Source organism: Canis aureus, chromosome 3 (genome assembly GCF_053574225.1).
Source record: "Canis aureus isolate CA01 chromosome 3, VMU_Caureus_v.1.0, whole genome shotgun sequence".
Classification (NCBI taxonomy): domain Eukaryota; kingdom Metazoa; phylum Chordata; class Mammalia; order Carnivora; family Canidae; genus Canis; species Canis aureus.
The window spans coordinates 55,367,469-55,382,497 of NC_135613.1; the positions used below are offsets into that span (position 1 = coordinate 55,367,469).

Below are 15,029 nucleotides of genomic sequence, written 5' to 3' on the forward strand. Positions count from 1 at the left end.
TGGAATTCCCAAAAGCAAAGGTGGGGCCCCCCCGGCCCCCCATCTCTAACAGCATTAGAGCTCCCTGGCATTTCAAACAGCTCCTCTGGGTCATCTGACCATTGCTTCATTTTTGTGAGTCGGGGAGAAAACACAAGTGCAGAAAGTTAAAACATTTCGTGCTCGCTCCGGTGAACGCAAAGAGTCTCCAGTCTCCCTTTAATTTTTTTTTTTGTCCAAAGAAAGAAAGTTATTTGCAGGTGGATTAAATGTTCCTTCAGAGACCCTGCCCCCGAAGCCTCCGACCTCACTGCAACCGGGATGGTGCGTGTCTGTGTGAGTGCTGGGGGTGGGGGGCTGGGGGGCCCCGGGGGGCAGGAGGGGCGCACACACATCCAAAGAAATACGTCTGCGCGCACGGTTTGGGTAAAAGAGGGCCCTTTGTGCTGGTAAGCCCCGGTGAACGTGACCCCCGGCCTGTGGTATGCAGCACACCTGTGCCGGCGGAGCAGCCGGGCGGGGGGCGGGGGCCGCGCACCCTCACAAGGGATCACACCTTCTCCTTTCTTCTCCGTGGGGCCACGTCTCCATCGCCCCTTTGTTTGTGGACTCGCACCCCCAAATACCAGGGAGGCCGTGCGCACGCCTGGGCGTGTGCACAAGGGAACAGGTGACACAGGCTTGGTCAAGGCAGGTGGCGTGGACAAGGACAGGATGGAGGAGAGGACGGGAGGACCGTGTTCTCGAGGCCCCGCCCCTGCCTACCTTTGCAGGCCTTCCGGTGGGTGATGGGCTTGCCCATGTCGCGGTAGTAGCCCTCCTTGCAGTAGTGGCAGTGGCGGCCTGCAGTGTTGTGGCGGCAGTTGAGACAGACGCCCCCGCTCTTGCGCCCCGACAGCTTGTACAGCTCCATGTTGAAGCGGCAGCGCCGGGCATGCAGGTTGCAGTTACAGGCTGTAGGGAGGCAGGGAGAAGTGTCAGGGCAGGGGCAGGAAGGGACTGTCCCCAGCTCCCCCTGGCCCCACTGCTGGACCTCAGGAGGGACTGTCCCCAGCTCCCCTCAGTTCCACTGCTGGACCTCAGGAAGGACTGTCCTCAGCTCCACTGCTGGACCTCAGGAGGGACTGTCCCCAGTGTCCCCCCACCTCCACTGCTGGACCTCAGGAGGGACTGTTCCCAGTGTCCCCCAGCTTCACTGCTGGACCTCAGGAGGGACTGTCCCCAGTATCCCCAGCCCCACTGCTGGACCACAGTCCTTCCCTGGGAGCTGCTCTTTGGCCCCCCGTTTCCATCCAGAAGCACCTACCCATCCCAGCAGTATCCAAACCATAGCAGAAGCTCCCCCTTCCCCCATAGGGAGATTGTTCTCTTCCATCCAATAAGCTGCCGGCCCCCACCCCATCGGGCACACATCTCAAAGCTGGGAGGTGGGGCTGGCCTCCCCCTGGTCCCCCAGGTCCTGCTTAGGAGGGCCCGAATGCTGCCCCCCCCTTCACACGCACAGGCCCTGACCCCCAACTGAAAACAGGACTGGGAGACTGACGGTTTCAGAGTTGATTACATGGAAATGAGGCCATGGGCTGGGGGGTGGGGGAGGACCTTCATCCCATCTGACTGGAGTCCTTATAAGAGGCAGCTTGCACACACAGCAGTGCACACACACAGAGGGAAGGTGGTCTGCAAGCCAAGTAGCGAGGCCCCAGGAGAAACTAACCCCGCCGACACCTTGACCTCAGACTTCCAGCCTCCAGAACCGTGAGAAATCTGTTGGCTAAGCCTCTAGAGCTTGATGTCTTCTGTTTGGGCGTCGGGGCAGAGTCGTGCACAGCTTCCAGGGCCCCCTCCCCTGTGCTTTGGCCACCAGGCTGCTCCACAGGCCTCCCTCTGAGGGCTGGGGAGGGGAGGCTGCTGCACCTGCTTTCTCCCCACCTTCCCCTCGGGCAACTCCCCATGGCACACTGGTCACACACCTGGCCTCGGGCCCATTAAGGGGACTCTGGACATCCTCTCACCTGCTTTTCCTCCTGCTTCCCTCTGTCTTGTTCCCTTCATGCCCCTCAGGACTCATCGCCCTCTCCCCCTCTGCCTTATGCCCCTGGCTCCTGAATGCACACTCCGGCTTCGGGTCTAGGGCCTCCAGTGGGCTCAGAGGCACCTTGCCCACATCCACCCCCTCCTCTCCAGCCCATGGCCTGAGCTGGGCCTCCTGGCTGCCTCAACCCCACAACCAGAGCAGGAGTTCTGAGCTCCAATCTGAGGACCGTCCGTCAACAGCTGAAAGTCTTTCGATGCCCCTCCCGTTTCTCCTCTGGGTAAAATCTAAATCGGTTGTCACAGCCCTTGGGGCTCTGAATAAGCTGGTTCTGCTTCTGTCCACCTCCTCTCCTTAGCTCTGCCCACCGCCACCCCACCCTTGCTTTTATGCTTGAACTGTCCCCAATTTTTTCAGTTTCTAGAGCATGCCATGCACAAGGACCCCCACCCAGGCCTGCCCCCTCTGTGGCTTTGTGGATGCTCCTCTGCGCCCCGGCCCCGGACCCTCTTCTCCCCAGCCTCCTCTTCATCTGCTTGCATCCTTCTTGTCCTCCACACCTTGGCTTTATTTTTTTTTTAATTCAGAATTTTAATTATGTACATAAATAGCAACATGAGAACCAGGAGTTCTAATGCTGGACATTATCTCTAGGTGAAAGCATTTCCGATTAGTCCACTGGTAGTATGGTATCACCCAAGATAACAAAGAAGCCTGGTATAGTTTTTCCTGAAGAAGAAAGCCAATTTACTACATTCAGTACTGACTTCTCTGCCATTTTTCTGTAGAAAATGCATGGAGTTTCCAATGTTTACCTATAACTGAGTAAAATGGGCAGAGCATGGAGCATTCTACTTATTTCCAGGTGAATTCTTCACATTTCCTGGCTGGACAAATACGATGGCTTGTTGTGGATAATAAAGAGAGGCAGCTAGTCCCATGAACCCAGGTGGTTACACCAGCTTCTTTATTTTTGACCCTCTAGTCAAAAGAAGTCCAACAATGCCAGCAAAACCAATAACACCAAGTCTTGGAAAAAATCCAGGTGGTGCATTTTGGAGATATTCATAGCTGTCTAACCCCCATTGAACCAAGCTCTGCATCTTGGGCTTTGTTTGTGAGTACATTTCCTGACACCAACTTGTATATGGCTCGCAATAAGGTCGGAGATGTGAAATGCTTTCTTCAAGCTGGGTCCTTGGCTCCTCCACATATTTAGATTGACCCTGAGGAACCGAGTAGAGTGAAAGCTCATTAAGCTTCACAGAAGTTTTGTGAGGTGAGTCCCTTTTAGGTGACGCACAGACTTTAAAGGTGAGCAGACTCAGGCTGGCTGGCCCCACAGACCTCTGAATTACCTTGAACATGTTACTGGCAGAGGTGGCTCCGGCGGGGTCCCACGCCTTGGCTTTAACATCTGTCCCTGACTCATCTCCCCACCACCCTCCCCCGACACACAGGGCATCCCACTCGGCCCCCGTGATGCCTGTGACCTGCTTCTGCGGGCTCCCACCTCCAGGATAACTCGGGCTTCCATATGGCCAGGATAACTCTGGCTCAGTCTTCAACATGGTTTGCACTGCCTTTGTGCTAAGTGTGTTTCAAGTTGCATTTTATGTAATGTCTAAAGAAATGCTTAGTGCCAGACACTTGATAAACAAAAGCAAAAAAGTGAAAAAAAAAAAAAAACCACTTAGATTTCCAGCAACCACGGTGAACAAGGGGTCTTCCCTTGCAGGCTTTAATTAACATTTGCTCAGTTGTGGAGTGACATAATTCTTTCCCATGGACATGGATCATACTCGTGCATCTCCCCCTTTGTGGCCTATTTTCCCAGAAGGATGAGCATCCTTTAATGCCAGATACGGTTCTTCATGATTGTGGACAGCTGTCCAGTCATCCCTGTACACCTATCTGTAAGGGGCTCTTTGGAAACCCTAGTGGGTGCATTTTTTTTTTTTAAGATTTTATTTATTTATTCATGAGAGATACACAGAGAGGCAGAGACACAGGCAGAGGGAGAACCAGACTCCCTGTGGGAAGCCCAATGCAGAACTCAATCCCAGGACCCCGGGATCATGCCCTGAGCCAAAGGCAGATGCACAACCACGGAGCCACCCAGGTGCCCCTCCAGTGGTGCATTTCGAAGCAGGACCTCCCTGGGGCTGAGCAGTTAGGTTGTTTCGGGTTTGTCACTGTTACAAACAACATGTCGGTAACACCTTTAGACTTGCCTACATGTGCTCCTCTCTGACAGCTGCTGCCCTGTGGGTTTCTCAAGACAGCGTGCCTAGGGTAACTTGGATCCTCATGCATTTAACTCAGGATCCAGATTGCCAAACTGCCCTGGAGAAAGGCAGTCCTAGCTTCCAGTCCCTTCCAGCGGGATCTGAGAGCTACCGTCTCGCCACACCACACCCTTCAAAAAAACAACAGTACCCATGTGCTATCTGTACTCTTTTATTTTTCATCTCTGCCAATTCGTCTGGAACACACACACACACACAAACACACACACACACACGATTTTAATTTATGTGTCTTTGATGACCAGTGAGGTTGGACATTTCTTCATGTGTTTTTCTTTTTCTTTCTTTTTCTTTCTCTTTCTTTCTTTCTTTCTTTTCTTTCTTTCTTTCTTTCTTTCTTTCTTTCTTTCTTTCTTTCTTTCTTTTCTTTCTTTCTTTCTTTCTTTCTTTCTTTCTTTTTCTTCCTTTCCTTTCTTCTTTTCTTTCTTTCTTTCTTTCTTTCTTTCTTTCTTTCTTTCTTTCTTTCTTTCTTTGTGCATTGCCTGTTCATGCCATTTGCCCACTTTTCAAATAAGGTGGGTTTTTTTTCTTATGCCTAATGCTCTTAACATACGAAGAGTTAAAAACTATGTGTCTCTTCTATCACACAAGCTGCACAAATTTGCACCAGCTTCTTTTTCATTTACTCTTTTTATGATTAAAAAATATACGTTTGCCTCTTTTAATTTTTCTCTCTGACGTTACAAGTTTCTTTAGATTGTTCTTGCTAGAGGCATTCCTGTTAGTCACTCAGCTGACAAGCAGAAAAGGACATAGCTTAGCAGGAGCACTGTGGAGACCACAAAAGGAAAGGTTCAGTTCACATCTGAGTCTGGAAGCAACTGGAAGGCAAATTAGGCCAGAAAATGATTCTTGAGAGCCTCATCAACGGTCCCTCAGCACCTCCAGCCTGTGGCTCAGCCTTGCCTTTCCATCAGCACAAGGGACCATCGTGAATACAACATCCACTGTCCCTTTGGACTCACTCAGCCAGAAGAGGATGCTACGGACTGCTCAGGGTTAAGTGACCTACCAGCCCAGGACCACCAAGGCAATAAATGGGAGTCCAGGACTAGAACACAGGTCTTCTGGCTCCTGGCCCACCACCCCAGAGGAAAGGACCCACATCACTGGAAGGAACAGTGGGGCTACAGCACAGAATCTAGACCTTTCCTGCTGGCTCAGAAGTCACAGGACCTGGCACACCTGCCCAGGGACAGGGATCCGGGAAGATCACCCAAGTCTGGCTTCCTCAAGGTTTTCTTGCACCAGGAAAAGCCTCACTAGCAGCATCTTCTGGTCCTTCTTGGAGGCCAATGCTAATCCTGTGTCCTCCTCTGTAAAGACAGTGCCAGCTGTCCCCCAAACCCCCAGTGGGCCTGCCTGAACCTCTGAGCCTCTCCTGGGAGCTCAGCAACCACCCTCCCTACCCCAAGGGGAACCCCGAGTAATATCTCTCTTCCATATGCACCTTACACCAATAAAAACTTCTTCCCAAACAACCGTCACACAAAAGAAAGTTCAGAGGCCAAACATCAAAAGGCAGGGCTCCCCTCCCTCCTGCCTCCTCTTGGAGCTGTCAGGGAACATCAAGTGGCAATTGCCCACGCTCAGGCTTCTGCAAAGTATTTTACGGCTTGTTTTCTTTTCCCTGTGTTTTATTTTCTCTGCACAAATGGAAAAATGCATCAGGCAAAGCAGCCCCCATCTGGGTCCCTCGGCTCCATGCAGAGATGTCACCCCATTCCCAGCTGGGCCCCAGCCCCTTCCTCAAAAAGACACCTTAATCCCTCATGCCTTCCTGTTTATCTCCTGCCTCTCTTGGAGGCAAAAATATTGGGTATTAGTTTCATTATCAGATTTCAAGGCGGGAAGGAAAGGGTAGCTTTGTGAGAACAGAGAGGTCAGCCCAGGGGAAAAGGGGGCAGGGGACAGCAGAACTTCTGAGGAACGTCTATGAGTCAGGGCCGGGAGTCCTACAGGCACTGTATCCTGTCCACGGGGGCCCCAGCCACCCAGAGACGGCTGGTCCAGTCTGGACCCCAAGCCCCATGCCCTCCTTCAGCTCCCACATGAGGATCCCCAAGGATACATCAAGCGTGGCTACGTTTCAGAACCAGGGGCGTAACACAGGGCAAGGAGGTAGGAGCAGGAGACCCCCCCATCTCCCCATCCTGAAACCCGATGGGAAAAGGGGCCCCAGAGACAGTCCCATCAAGAGGTCCTCTAAGTCCTGTTTTAACATATGCTTGTCACCACCATTCCTTAAGTTTTTCCAAACCTGTCCCACAAACCTGGGTTGTCTAAACCCTCACCACCCTCCAGTCCAGTTCAAGTCACCACACACTTGAGTATTCCAGCTACATGCCAGCCCCTTTGCTATAGGCCCTGAGGCAGACAGGGATGGATGATGACTCCTCAACTGTCCAGGGGCTCCCTGTCTGGTGGAAGGAGGGGGCAGATGAGGGCTCTTGGAAGCAAGCTCTCAGATAAAGTAGGATAAATGCTCTCCTGAACCGTGCTGGTTCCTGGAGTACAGGGCAGCGTTTGCCCTTATATCCTCCAGCCCAGAGCAGATCTTAATACATTTTCATTGTACAAAAAAGAAAAAGTGAGAAAGTCAGAAAGAAGACAGATGATGGATGGCTGAGTAGGTGAATGGATAAATAGGTGGGAGGATGGATAGATGGATGGATGGGTGGATGGATGGGTGAATGAATGGATGAGTGGATGGATGAGTAGATGGATGGCTGGATGGGTGGATGGATGGATGGATGAGTGGATGGTTGAATGGATGAATGGTTAGGTGGGTATGTGAGTGGGTGGATGGGTAGATGGATGGATGGATACATGCATGGATGGATGGACTGATTGATGCATGCATGCATTCAGGGGTGGATAGGTATGTAGGTGGGTGGGTGGGTGGATGGATGGGTGCATGGGCAGAAAGAGAAGATAGATGGAGGATTATGTGGTGGGCCTAGACCACATTCTGACAAGACACAGTTTTGTGACATTTCTTTTATTGTTGCTTTGAGCTACTTAAAACTTGTCTTGCTGCTTTAACTCACCAATTTATCTTCCATCTGCTCAAGTAGAAAAAATCCACATCTAGGATGCCCTGGATTCCTCCCAGGACCTCAAGGAGAACCTTGCACACAATACAGCCTGATTCTGCATCCATTGGTTTGAGGAGTTTACCAAAAACAAGTGTTGGTCCTCTCCTGAAAGACCTTCATAAACTAACTCCCAATGCCCATGCCACCTGCCCCTGTCCCCCTGGGATATCCCAGGCCCAGAAAGGATCCTGCAGATATTGTTAAGCTGTATCCTGGCCCTGTCTCTCAGGGACTCTGGCCCTGGGTTCTCCAAATTTCACATAGCTCAGAGGCTCTCAGCAGAACAGCAAGGTCATTTGACAATGGGCCCCCTCAGAGCTCTGGGCTGGGGCCACAGGCCCTCCTATGCTCTCCCAGCACAGGGGATGGCTCTCAATTTTTTTCTCCTAGGGCAGTTTTTCTGAGAAGGCGACCCCACATTATTGCTCTAGCAGAATAGGAATTTTATTTTTTAATTTTTTAAAAAGGATTTTATTATTTGAAAGAGCGAGAGAGAGAAAGAAAGCACAAAAGAGCAGGGGAAGGAGCAGAGGGAGAGGGAGAAGCAGACTCCCTACCAAGCAGAGAGCCTTGACGTAGGGCTCCATCCCAGGACCCTGAGTTCATAACGTGAGCTGAAGGCAGATGCTTAACCCACTGAGCCACCCAGGTGCCCCCAGCATAGGAATTTTAGATTTACAGATCTGCAGCTAAACTATCCAAAATAACTGGCCCACTTGTGCATCGTCCACAAGCTGGAGGCTGTGTACGCAAGAAACCGGTCCCCAGTCCTGGGATACCCATCCCAGGGGAAGCACAGCCCTCAGATCTCCCACAATTATCAACAAATCTCTACACGTCCAGGCCCCAGGGGCAGGTTGGGGCATGACAGGCATCTGTAGGTTGGAGGCAGGTGCTGCCTCCCTCAATGGTTCCTTCACAGATTTTGTCCGTGGCTGCTGGGTAGGACCACCAGATTCACTTAGCGTGTGCAAAGTGTATGCAACTTCTCTGGGTGGGGGGCGGTGGGCGGGGTGTTGCCCCCCAAGCAGACAGCGGGCAACGTCTATAGACATCTTTGGTCGTCATGACTGGGGTTGGTGCTCCTGGCATCTAAGGGACAGAGACCAGGGATGCTGCTCCATGTCCTACCAGGCGTAGAACAGCTGCCCACAGCAATTACCAGGCCAAGTGAGAGAAAGCCTGGGTTAGAGAGATTGTAAGGGTCTCACCCATGGGAGGTTTTTGTACCCCTTTACAGCGGCCTGTAACATGCCATTCTCTAAGGAGCAAATTCAAACGTGGCCCGGGGGTGATAGACCTTTGCTCCTTCAGCAGATGCTAGCTGGAGCCTTTGCACGGATGGGGAGCTGGCTGAGGGCAGGGGTACAGCACAAACAGGGCAGAGGCCTGCTCTCAGAGAGCTCCAGCCTCAGAGGCCAGAGGGACAGCAGTCTAGCAGCTGCGCAGGAAATCCATCAGGCATGTCCAAGTGTCCTGCTGGCGGTAAGGATGGGCTATCAGGGAGAGGATTCTGCTCAGCCCCTCTGGGGACCGGTGGACAGGGCAGGATCTGAGAAGACAACTGGACGCAGATGGAGTATTCCTGCTGGCCAGTGCTGCTCCATATGCCACCTGCTAGGGCAGGGGTGGGGGGGGGGCAGTCAGTTCAAATGCAGATTTGGCTTCAGGAGGTCTGGGGTGGGCCTGGGAATCTGCATTCTGGAAAGCTCCCAGGTCCTGCTGCTGCTGCTGCTTGTCCACAGAGCTGGCATCAGTGAGCAGACAGGGAACTAAACCCAAAGAAATGGGTCAGGGCATGAGCCACTCCCCGGAGAGGGAGCCCGCAGGGAGACGGTGGGCAGAGCTCGCGGCCGGGAAGCGATCAGAGGTCTGGTTTCGAAAGGAACTACTCTTTGGACGACTGGTTTCCAAATGATGCAAATATTTTGAGTTATTTTTAAGAGTTCGAGGCAGCTGGTATATCCTTTTATCTGTTCCATTGCTACTCTATTTGGTTTCCTATTTATTTAAAAGGGGTTTGACGCTTGTTTATAAATCGTACACTTTCCGCCCTCTGTGGCCTGTGGTCTGAGCCCAGATCGCAGTTTCTTGAACTGAGGTGTCCAGGACAGGCAGTCACCGCTCCACACACCTGGCTCCTGCCTGCACTGGGTGGGGGAGACACTCATAGCGGGGTCCCTAAGGGCTCCTTCCTGGAGGGGGTCCAGAGCGAGGCGGGACTGGTCCAAGCATTTCTGGGGTCTGGACCCTCTCATGCCTGCCCTTCAGGTGAGTTGGGCAGAAAAGCAATAACCTTACCCCCAGATACATTTAAGAAAAATCGATTCACTTTATTGATGCCAAGTGTGGTAGCTCAGGGATTTGTTTTTTCATTCAACAGATATTGCCCAAGCAGCTACTGTGTTCCAGCCCTGAGGCAAGGTGCTACAGAGGCCACAGCGAGCAGGACGGACCTGGTTACCCCCCACACACACACCCCTCGCAGAGTCTGTGCTGCTACCTGGCACGAACATGTCTGCTCCAGGCCCCTGCCACTGTCAGCTTATCCCCCAAATGCGGGGCTTAAAGCCCGTCACCAGAGGTGTAAACTGGCCAGACGCTACAAGCGGTGATGGGCCGGGGTGAGCCAAATAGATTGGGCAACTGCTAAGAGACTTAGAAGCACCATCACGCATGAGCAGCTTGGTGCCAGTCAAGGTCCTCAGGTTTGGGATCATCCGAGGGCTGACTTGTGTCACTTTTAACTTAAAGGCTGTTGGAAAGCATCGCCGAGGCATGACCAGGAGAACTGGACAATTCGCTTGTCTGAAAAGGAGTGAAGAATCCATGCCAGGTGTGATAGAGCCCAAGTGAAGCCAGGGCGTTCTGCGGGAACCCCTGGGGTTCCAGGGGACACGTGACAGAAGACGTGGCCCCTCAAGGCAGGATTTGGGGCCACACTGGCATCCCCATCAGGACCATCCTCTGCAGGGTGGCTGCTTCACTCCCAGAATCCCCATCAGGACCTCCTTCTGCAGGGTGGCTGGTTTGCTCCCGGAATCCCCAACAGGACCTCCTTCTGGAGGATCACCGGTTTGTTTCTTCTTTCAACAAATGTGAACGGAGCCCCTTTGACGTGCCAGCTTCTGAGTCGGGAAGCACAGCTGCTAGAGGGTTGACAGTTGTGTCCTGGGGAGGTCTCAGGACTATGCCCCTTCCTCCTTCTCTGGAGCTCCGGTTGGCAATTCAAGGAGCCGCTAACTCACCACCCTGCCAAGCCCTCTGACACGTGATGGTTCTCAAACATGGGTGCATAAAGTCACATTGCCTATGAAAGCACAAATGGCTGAGCCCCAGCCCTGAAAACTTCTGATTCAGTAGGTAGGTTGTCAGTGGGGCAAGAGGGTCTGTCCTGCTACCCAGCTGGGCATCCTGTGGCTTCCACCTGCTCGAGGCGGAGGCGATGGGGTTCTTCAGTCGGGGAGCAGATGACAGGACCGTGGTGACCTGCGTCTTCCAGAAGGAGAGGGGGTGGCAGGGGCACTCATCGGGGTATTGGGCAGAGGAACAGAAGGAATCCACTTTTGGGCACATAGGGGTCGGAGAGGGCTTGGTGGTTGGTTAGCATCGGGGAACTTGGCTGGTGGGCCCTGGAGCCCCCCAACCCCGAAGTCACGTTCTCATGGGTCGGTAGAGGGGGAGCCCTGACTACTCCACCCCTAAGTCTCTCTAATGTGTCTCCTCTCAGTGGACAGAAGGCCTGCAGATCCACAGCATGATTTAAAAAAAAAAAAAAAAAGGCTCCAACTTGAAAACAATCTCTGACCCCCCCAGACCTACGCTTTATCTCTGATATCAGACACAGAATCTACAAGAGGTGGATCAAGGATGGTCAGAAAAATGAGCCATAAAAATGGAGTGGGAAACCGGGTGTCCTTCCTCCCCACTATGCCCCCCTCAAACAGCGACAGTCAAGGAGGCCAGAGTTCCCAGCAGCCACGGCGGGCTTTAGATGGTTTCTGATAAAGTCCCGGGAGATAAGTGGCCTGTGTTTGCCGAGGGCTTAGAGAGCTTTAGCCGGGTCTGCACACAAAGAGGCCCTCTGTCAACAGTCCTTCAGGCCACTCGTAGGGCTGAACAAACAGTAGGGTAACAAGCTCTTCACACCTGTGGGGCTTGGGAAAGCATGTGAGACAAAAGAGCGGCTGGGAGCCGTCCCCCCACCCAGCTGGACCCTCAGGCTGCTGGAGGACAGACGGGGAGTGGGGGACGGATTGAGGTCTGTGGGGCTCGTCCAGTCTCCTAGCCCAAAAGTGAACTCTAGCCAGGAAGGGAGAGGGGGCGATCCTGGGGTGAGGGGCACAGGTAGGCGCCCCGATGTCAGGCTGATCGGGTGGTGGGGGAACTGGGGCTGGGCAGGACCGCAGGCAGGGTCAGGAGTACCTGGGTCAGTGCCCCGCTGTCCCCCATGCACAGCCATGCCTGCTGGGGCCACCAGCCTCTCCTCGGTCCACTGAGCAGGGCCACCCCCCGAATTGGCTTGACCTTGCCGTCACTTTTTCCACTGACTTCTCTCTGTAAACATCGGAGTGTTTTCTTCCCTCTGCCCGTTTTTTGGCTGCCGTGCCTCCCTCAGGCTTTGACGCCGTAGCTCCTTGCACTGCCCAGGCCTTTGCCGCTAAAGGCGCACATAACTCAGGGTTCCTGCTGCACAAACATCCTCCTCTCCGCTGGCGGGTAGGCCCCCTCTCTGTGGAGGAAATGCCGGGGAGGCTTTGGTGAGCCCAGAGCAGTCATCAATTCTTTGTCTGCGGCCCTCCTTCCTCAGATCCTCCCTCCCCAGGCCATTTCAGAGCCCCACCCCAGGCAGCTGGGCGGAGGGGGCCCTGTCCTGTCACCTCCCCTGGGGCAGCGGGGGACTCTAGCCCTGGCCCACTGTGTGGCATTCCCCACTCCAATGGCCCTCCTGCCCAAATCCCCCTTCAAGCTCCGCTCACCTCATTGCTGCCCTGTTCCGGAACCTTCTGGGCCCATTTTGGAATCTTCTGGGGGGGCAGCCCACTGACTACAAAATGCAAACTCTGTTGCCCTCAAGGGTACTACTGGTTGCCAAGCAGAGGTCCAGAGACTAGAGGCTCTTGATGTTTCCTTGCAGTGGGACCTGTATGAACACCCCCACCCCATCCTCACACAAGATCTATCAGCCAAACAACGAAAGGGGCTCTTGTCCCCCAACGGCAAAAAGCAGGATCTTGGAGCTGGTGCGGGCTTTCAACTTTTCCTAGTTTCCCCCTCTTGTCGAAGGGATGAGAAAAATGCAGCCCCAACCGGCATAGAGACTTTGCCAAGGCCCTGGAACTAGTTAGGGGCACTCCTAATTCAGGGCTCTTTCCAGACCTCCAGCACGCGAGAGTGGCATGGCCTTAGGCAGGATGGAGCTTGATAAACCCCCTTGGCTGCTGCTGGAACGCATCCCCAAAGGCCGAGAAGTTTCAAAGAAGTCAAGCTAGGTTGTCTGAGCAAAGCTTCCTCCCTTTGCCCCCCACCCCAGCAGCTTCAGTTGCCATGAAATCCTCTTTGCCTTGTGGCTTGTCCACCCTGCCCGGAAGGGGCTTTCTTCCAAGCCCGCTTCCCCAGAGGTGGCACACACACTCCCTGTGCTTTATTAACCGGACACAGGAGGGCTGATTTGCCAGCCGTGCTGGCCAAGCCTGGCCCCTGGCTCTCTGGAGTCATTTCCCATCCGTAATGGGTCCCATCACCGGATCTGGCACATGCTGGGCTGGAGATGCGAGGCTGGACTCCAGCGGCCGTGGGAGAGCCTGGCAGCGAAGGAGGTTTAATGACTTGCAGTGGAGTCTGCCCCCATGACACCAGCAGAAAAACACTGGATTCCCAGGACACCTTTCCCATTCCCATCACCGCTGACCCACACAGGCAGCGTCCTCCCTGTGCTGGGCCTGTTATTTATCTCAGCTCTGACTCGGGCTGGAAGCTCTGGAGACCAGCCTAACCTGCAGCCCAAACTGCTCCAGGGATCTGACACAGCACACAGGACTCCCTGCCCTTGGATAGGGACAGGCTCTCCTTCCTCTGGGCTCGGTGGGAGGGGGTGGGGAGCGGTCACTCCGGGTCAACACCAAATGCACTCTACCCACAAGGGTTGCCAGATTCAGCAAATAAATATCCGGGATGCCCAGTTACGTTGGAATTTCAACAAAGACTTTTTGGTGAAAGTGTGCCCCAAGTGTTGCAAGGCCATCCTATCTCTGGCACCTTCCAGATCCCCATCAGATGTGTGCTTTGCCTAAAATGTGTGACTTTTACATAACTGACTTTTTTTTTTAAATCAAAGGCAGCTGTGATCTTCTGGGTACTGTGGAGTCCCACCAGAGGGTGGAGGGGTAGGGGTGGGGGTCCCCATGCTCCAGCAGCAGCAGGAGGAAAGAGTCCTGCTCAGGCTTTTCTGTTTGGTCAATGCCAGCCTGCCTTTTCTCAATCACTTTCCTTTCTGCATCTGCTCCATGAGAACAGAGGTCACATGTGGGAGGCCACGCAGAGATGTGAAAGAAGGGGAAGACCTGGCCCATCTGATGACCCCCAAAGCGTCCTCCTGGCCATAGACATCACCATCGGTGCTGAGCGGACAGGCCACCTCTCTGCCCCCCATCAGGCTTTACGGGGGGGCTCGCTGTTCCCCAGGATACCCAAAAATTTCACATGCGAGGATCCCACATGGAACCACACTGCATTCAGGGAGAAACAGGGGGAGGAAGGCAATTATGATCAGAATGACCCAAACTCTCTACCCACTTCCATCAGGACAAGCTTTGCAGTGCAGTAGACCAATAACTCTGCACCTCAACCCTGAATCCAATTATCTTAACCAAACCAGCAGGTATCATTTATTTGGATACCGGCAAAGTGTTCATGAGGCCACAATTTAAAGGCTCTGATTAAGCATTATGTCACTGAAGAATGCAGGTGGCCAACCACAGAACAGAGGGAATGACAAGGAATGGCAGATTCTAACTGGCCAAGAATAGGGGGGAACCCCCCAAAGAGAGTGATCCGAGTAGAGAGACGTAGTACAGGAGATTCTAGCTCTGAGGAGGAGGCAGGAGGAGGCTGCCAACCTTACCCGTGGAGGAGACACTGTTCCACCTCTGGGCTGGGAGATCCTTCCAGGTTTTAGGCTAGGACCAGCTTGGCCATCATTCTTTTTTTTTTTTTTTTTAAGATTTTATTTATTTATTCATGAGAGACAGAGAGAGAGAGAGAGAGAGAGGCAGAGACACAGGCAGAGGGAGAAGCAGGCTCCATGCAGGGAGCCTGACATGAGACTCGATCCCGGGTCTCCAGGATCAGGCCCTGGGCTGAAGGGGGCACTAAACCACTGAGCCACCCAGGCTGCCCTTGGCTACCATTCTTAAACACGCATTGGTAGAAGGGGTGTCCTGAAAACCTTCCAGTCGGTGGCTGACTCTGTGTCCTTGGGGGTGGGGGTGCATGTCTGAAGGAGACCACGGAAGGAGGCGAATGTGGGGGATTTATCTGCAGAAAACAAACCCTATGGTCCTTCTGGAATGATGTCCTAGTTATTTAGGGGGAAATGGCCCTGGGAACTGC

General features: G+C 53.4%; 1 protein-coding gene and 1 pseudogene across 1 annotated transcript in view; both read right to left on the minus strand.

Annotated features, from left to right (window-relative positions):
• Positions 1 to 15,029, minus strand: part of NTN1 (netrin 1) — a 171,236-nt gene that overhangs the window by 61,391 nt on the left and 94,816 nt on the right. Inside the window, exon 3 of the mRNA XM_077892661.1 lies at positions 745 to 933. Coding sequence (XP_077748787.1) covers positions 745 to 933 — 189 coding nt within the window. The remainder of the gene's footprint in view (positions 1 to 744; positions 934 to 15,029) is intronic.
• LOC144305396 (MICOS complex subunit MIC26 pseudogene) lies at positions 1,409 to 4,591 on the minus strand (annotated as a pseudogene).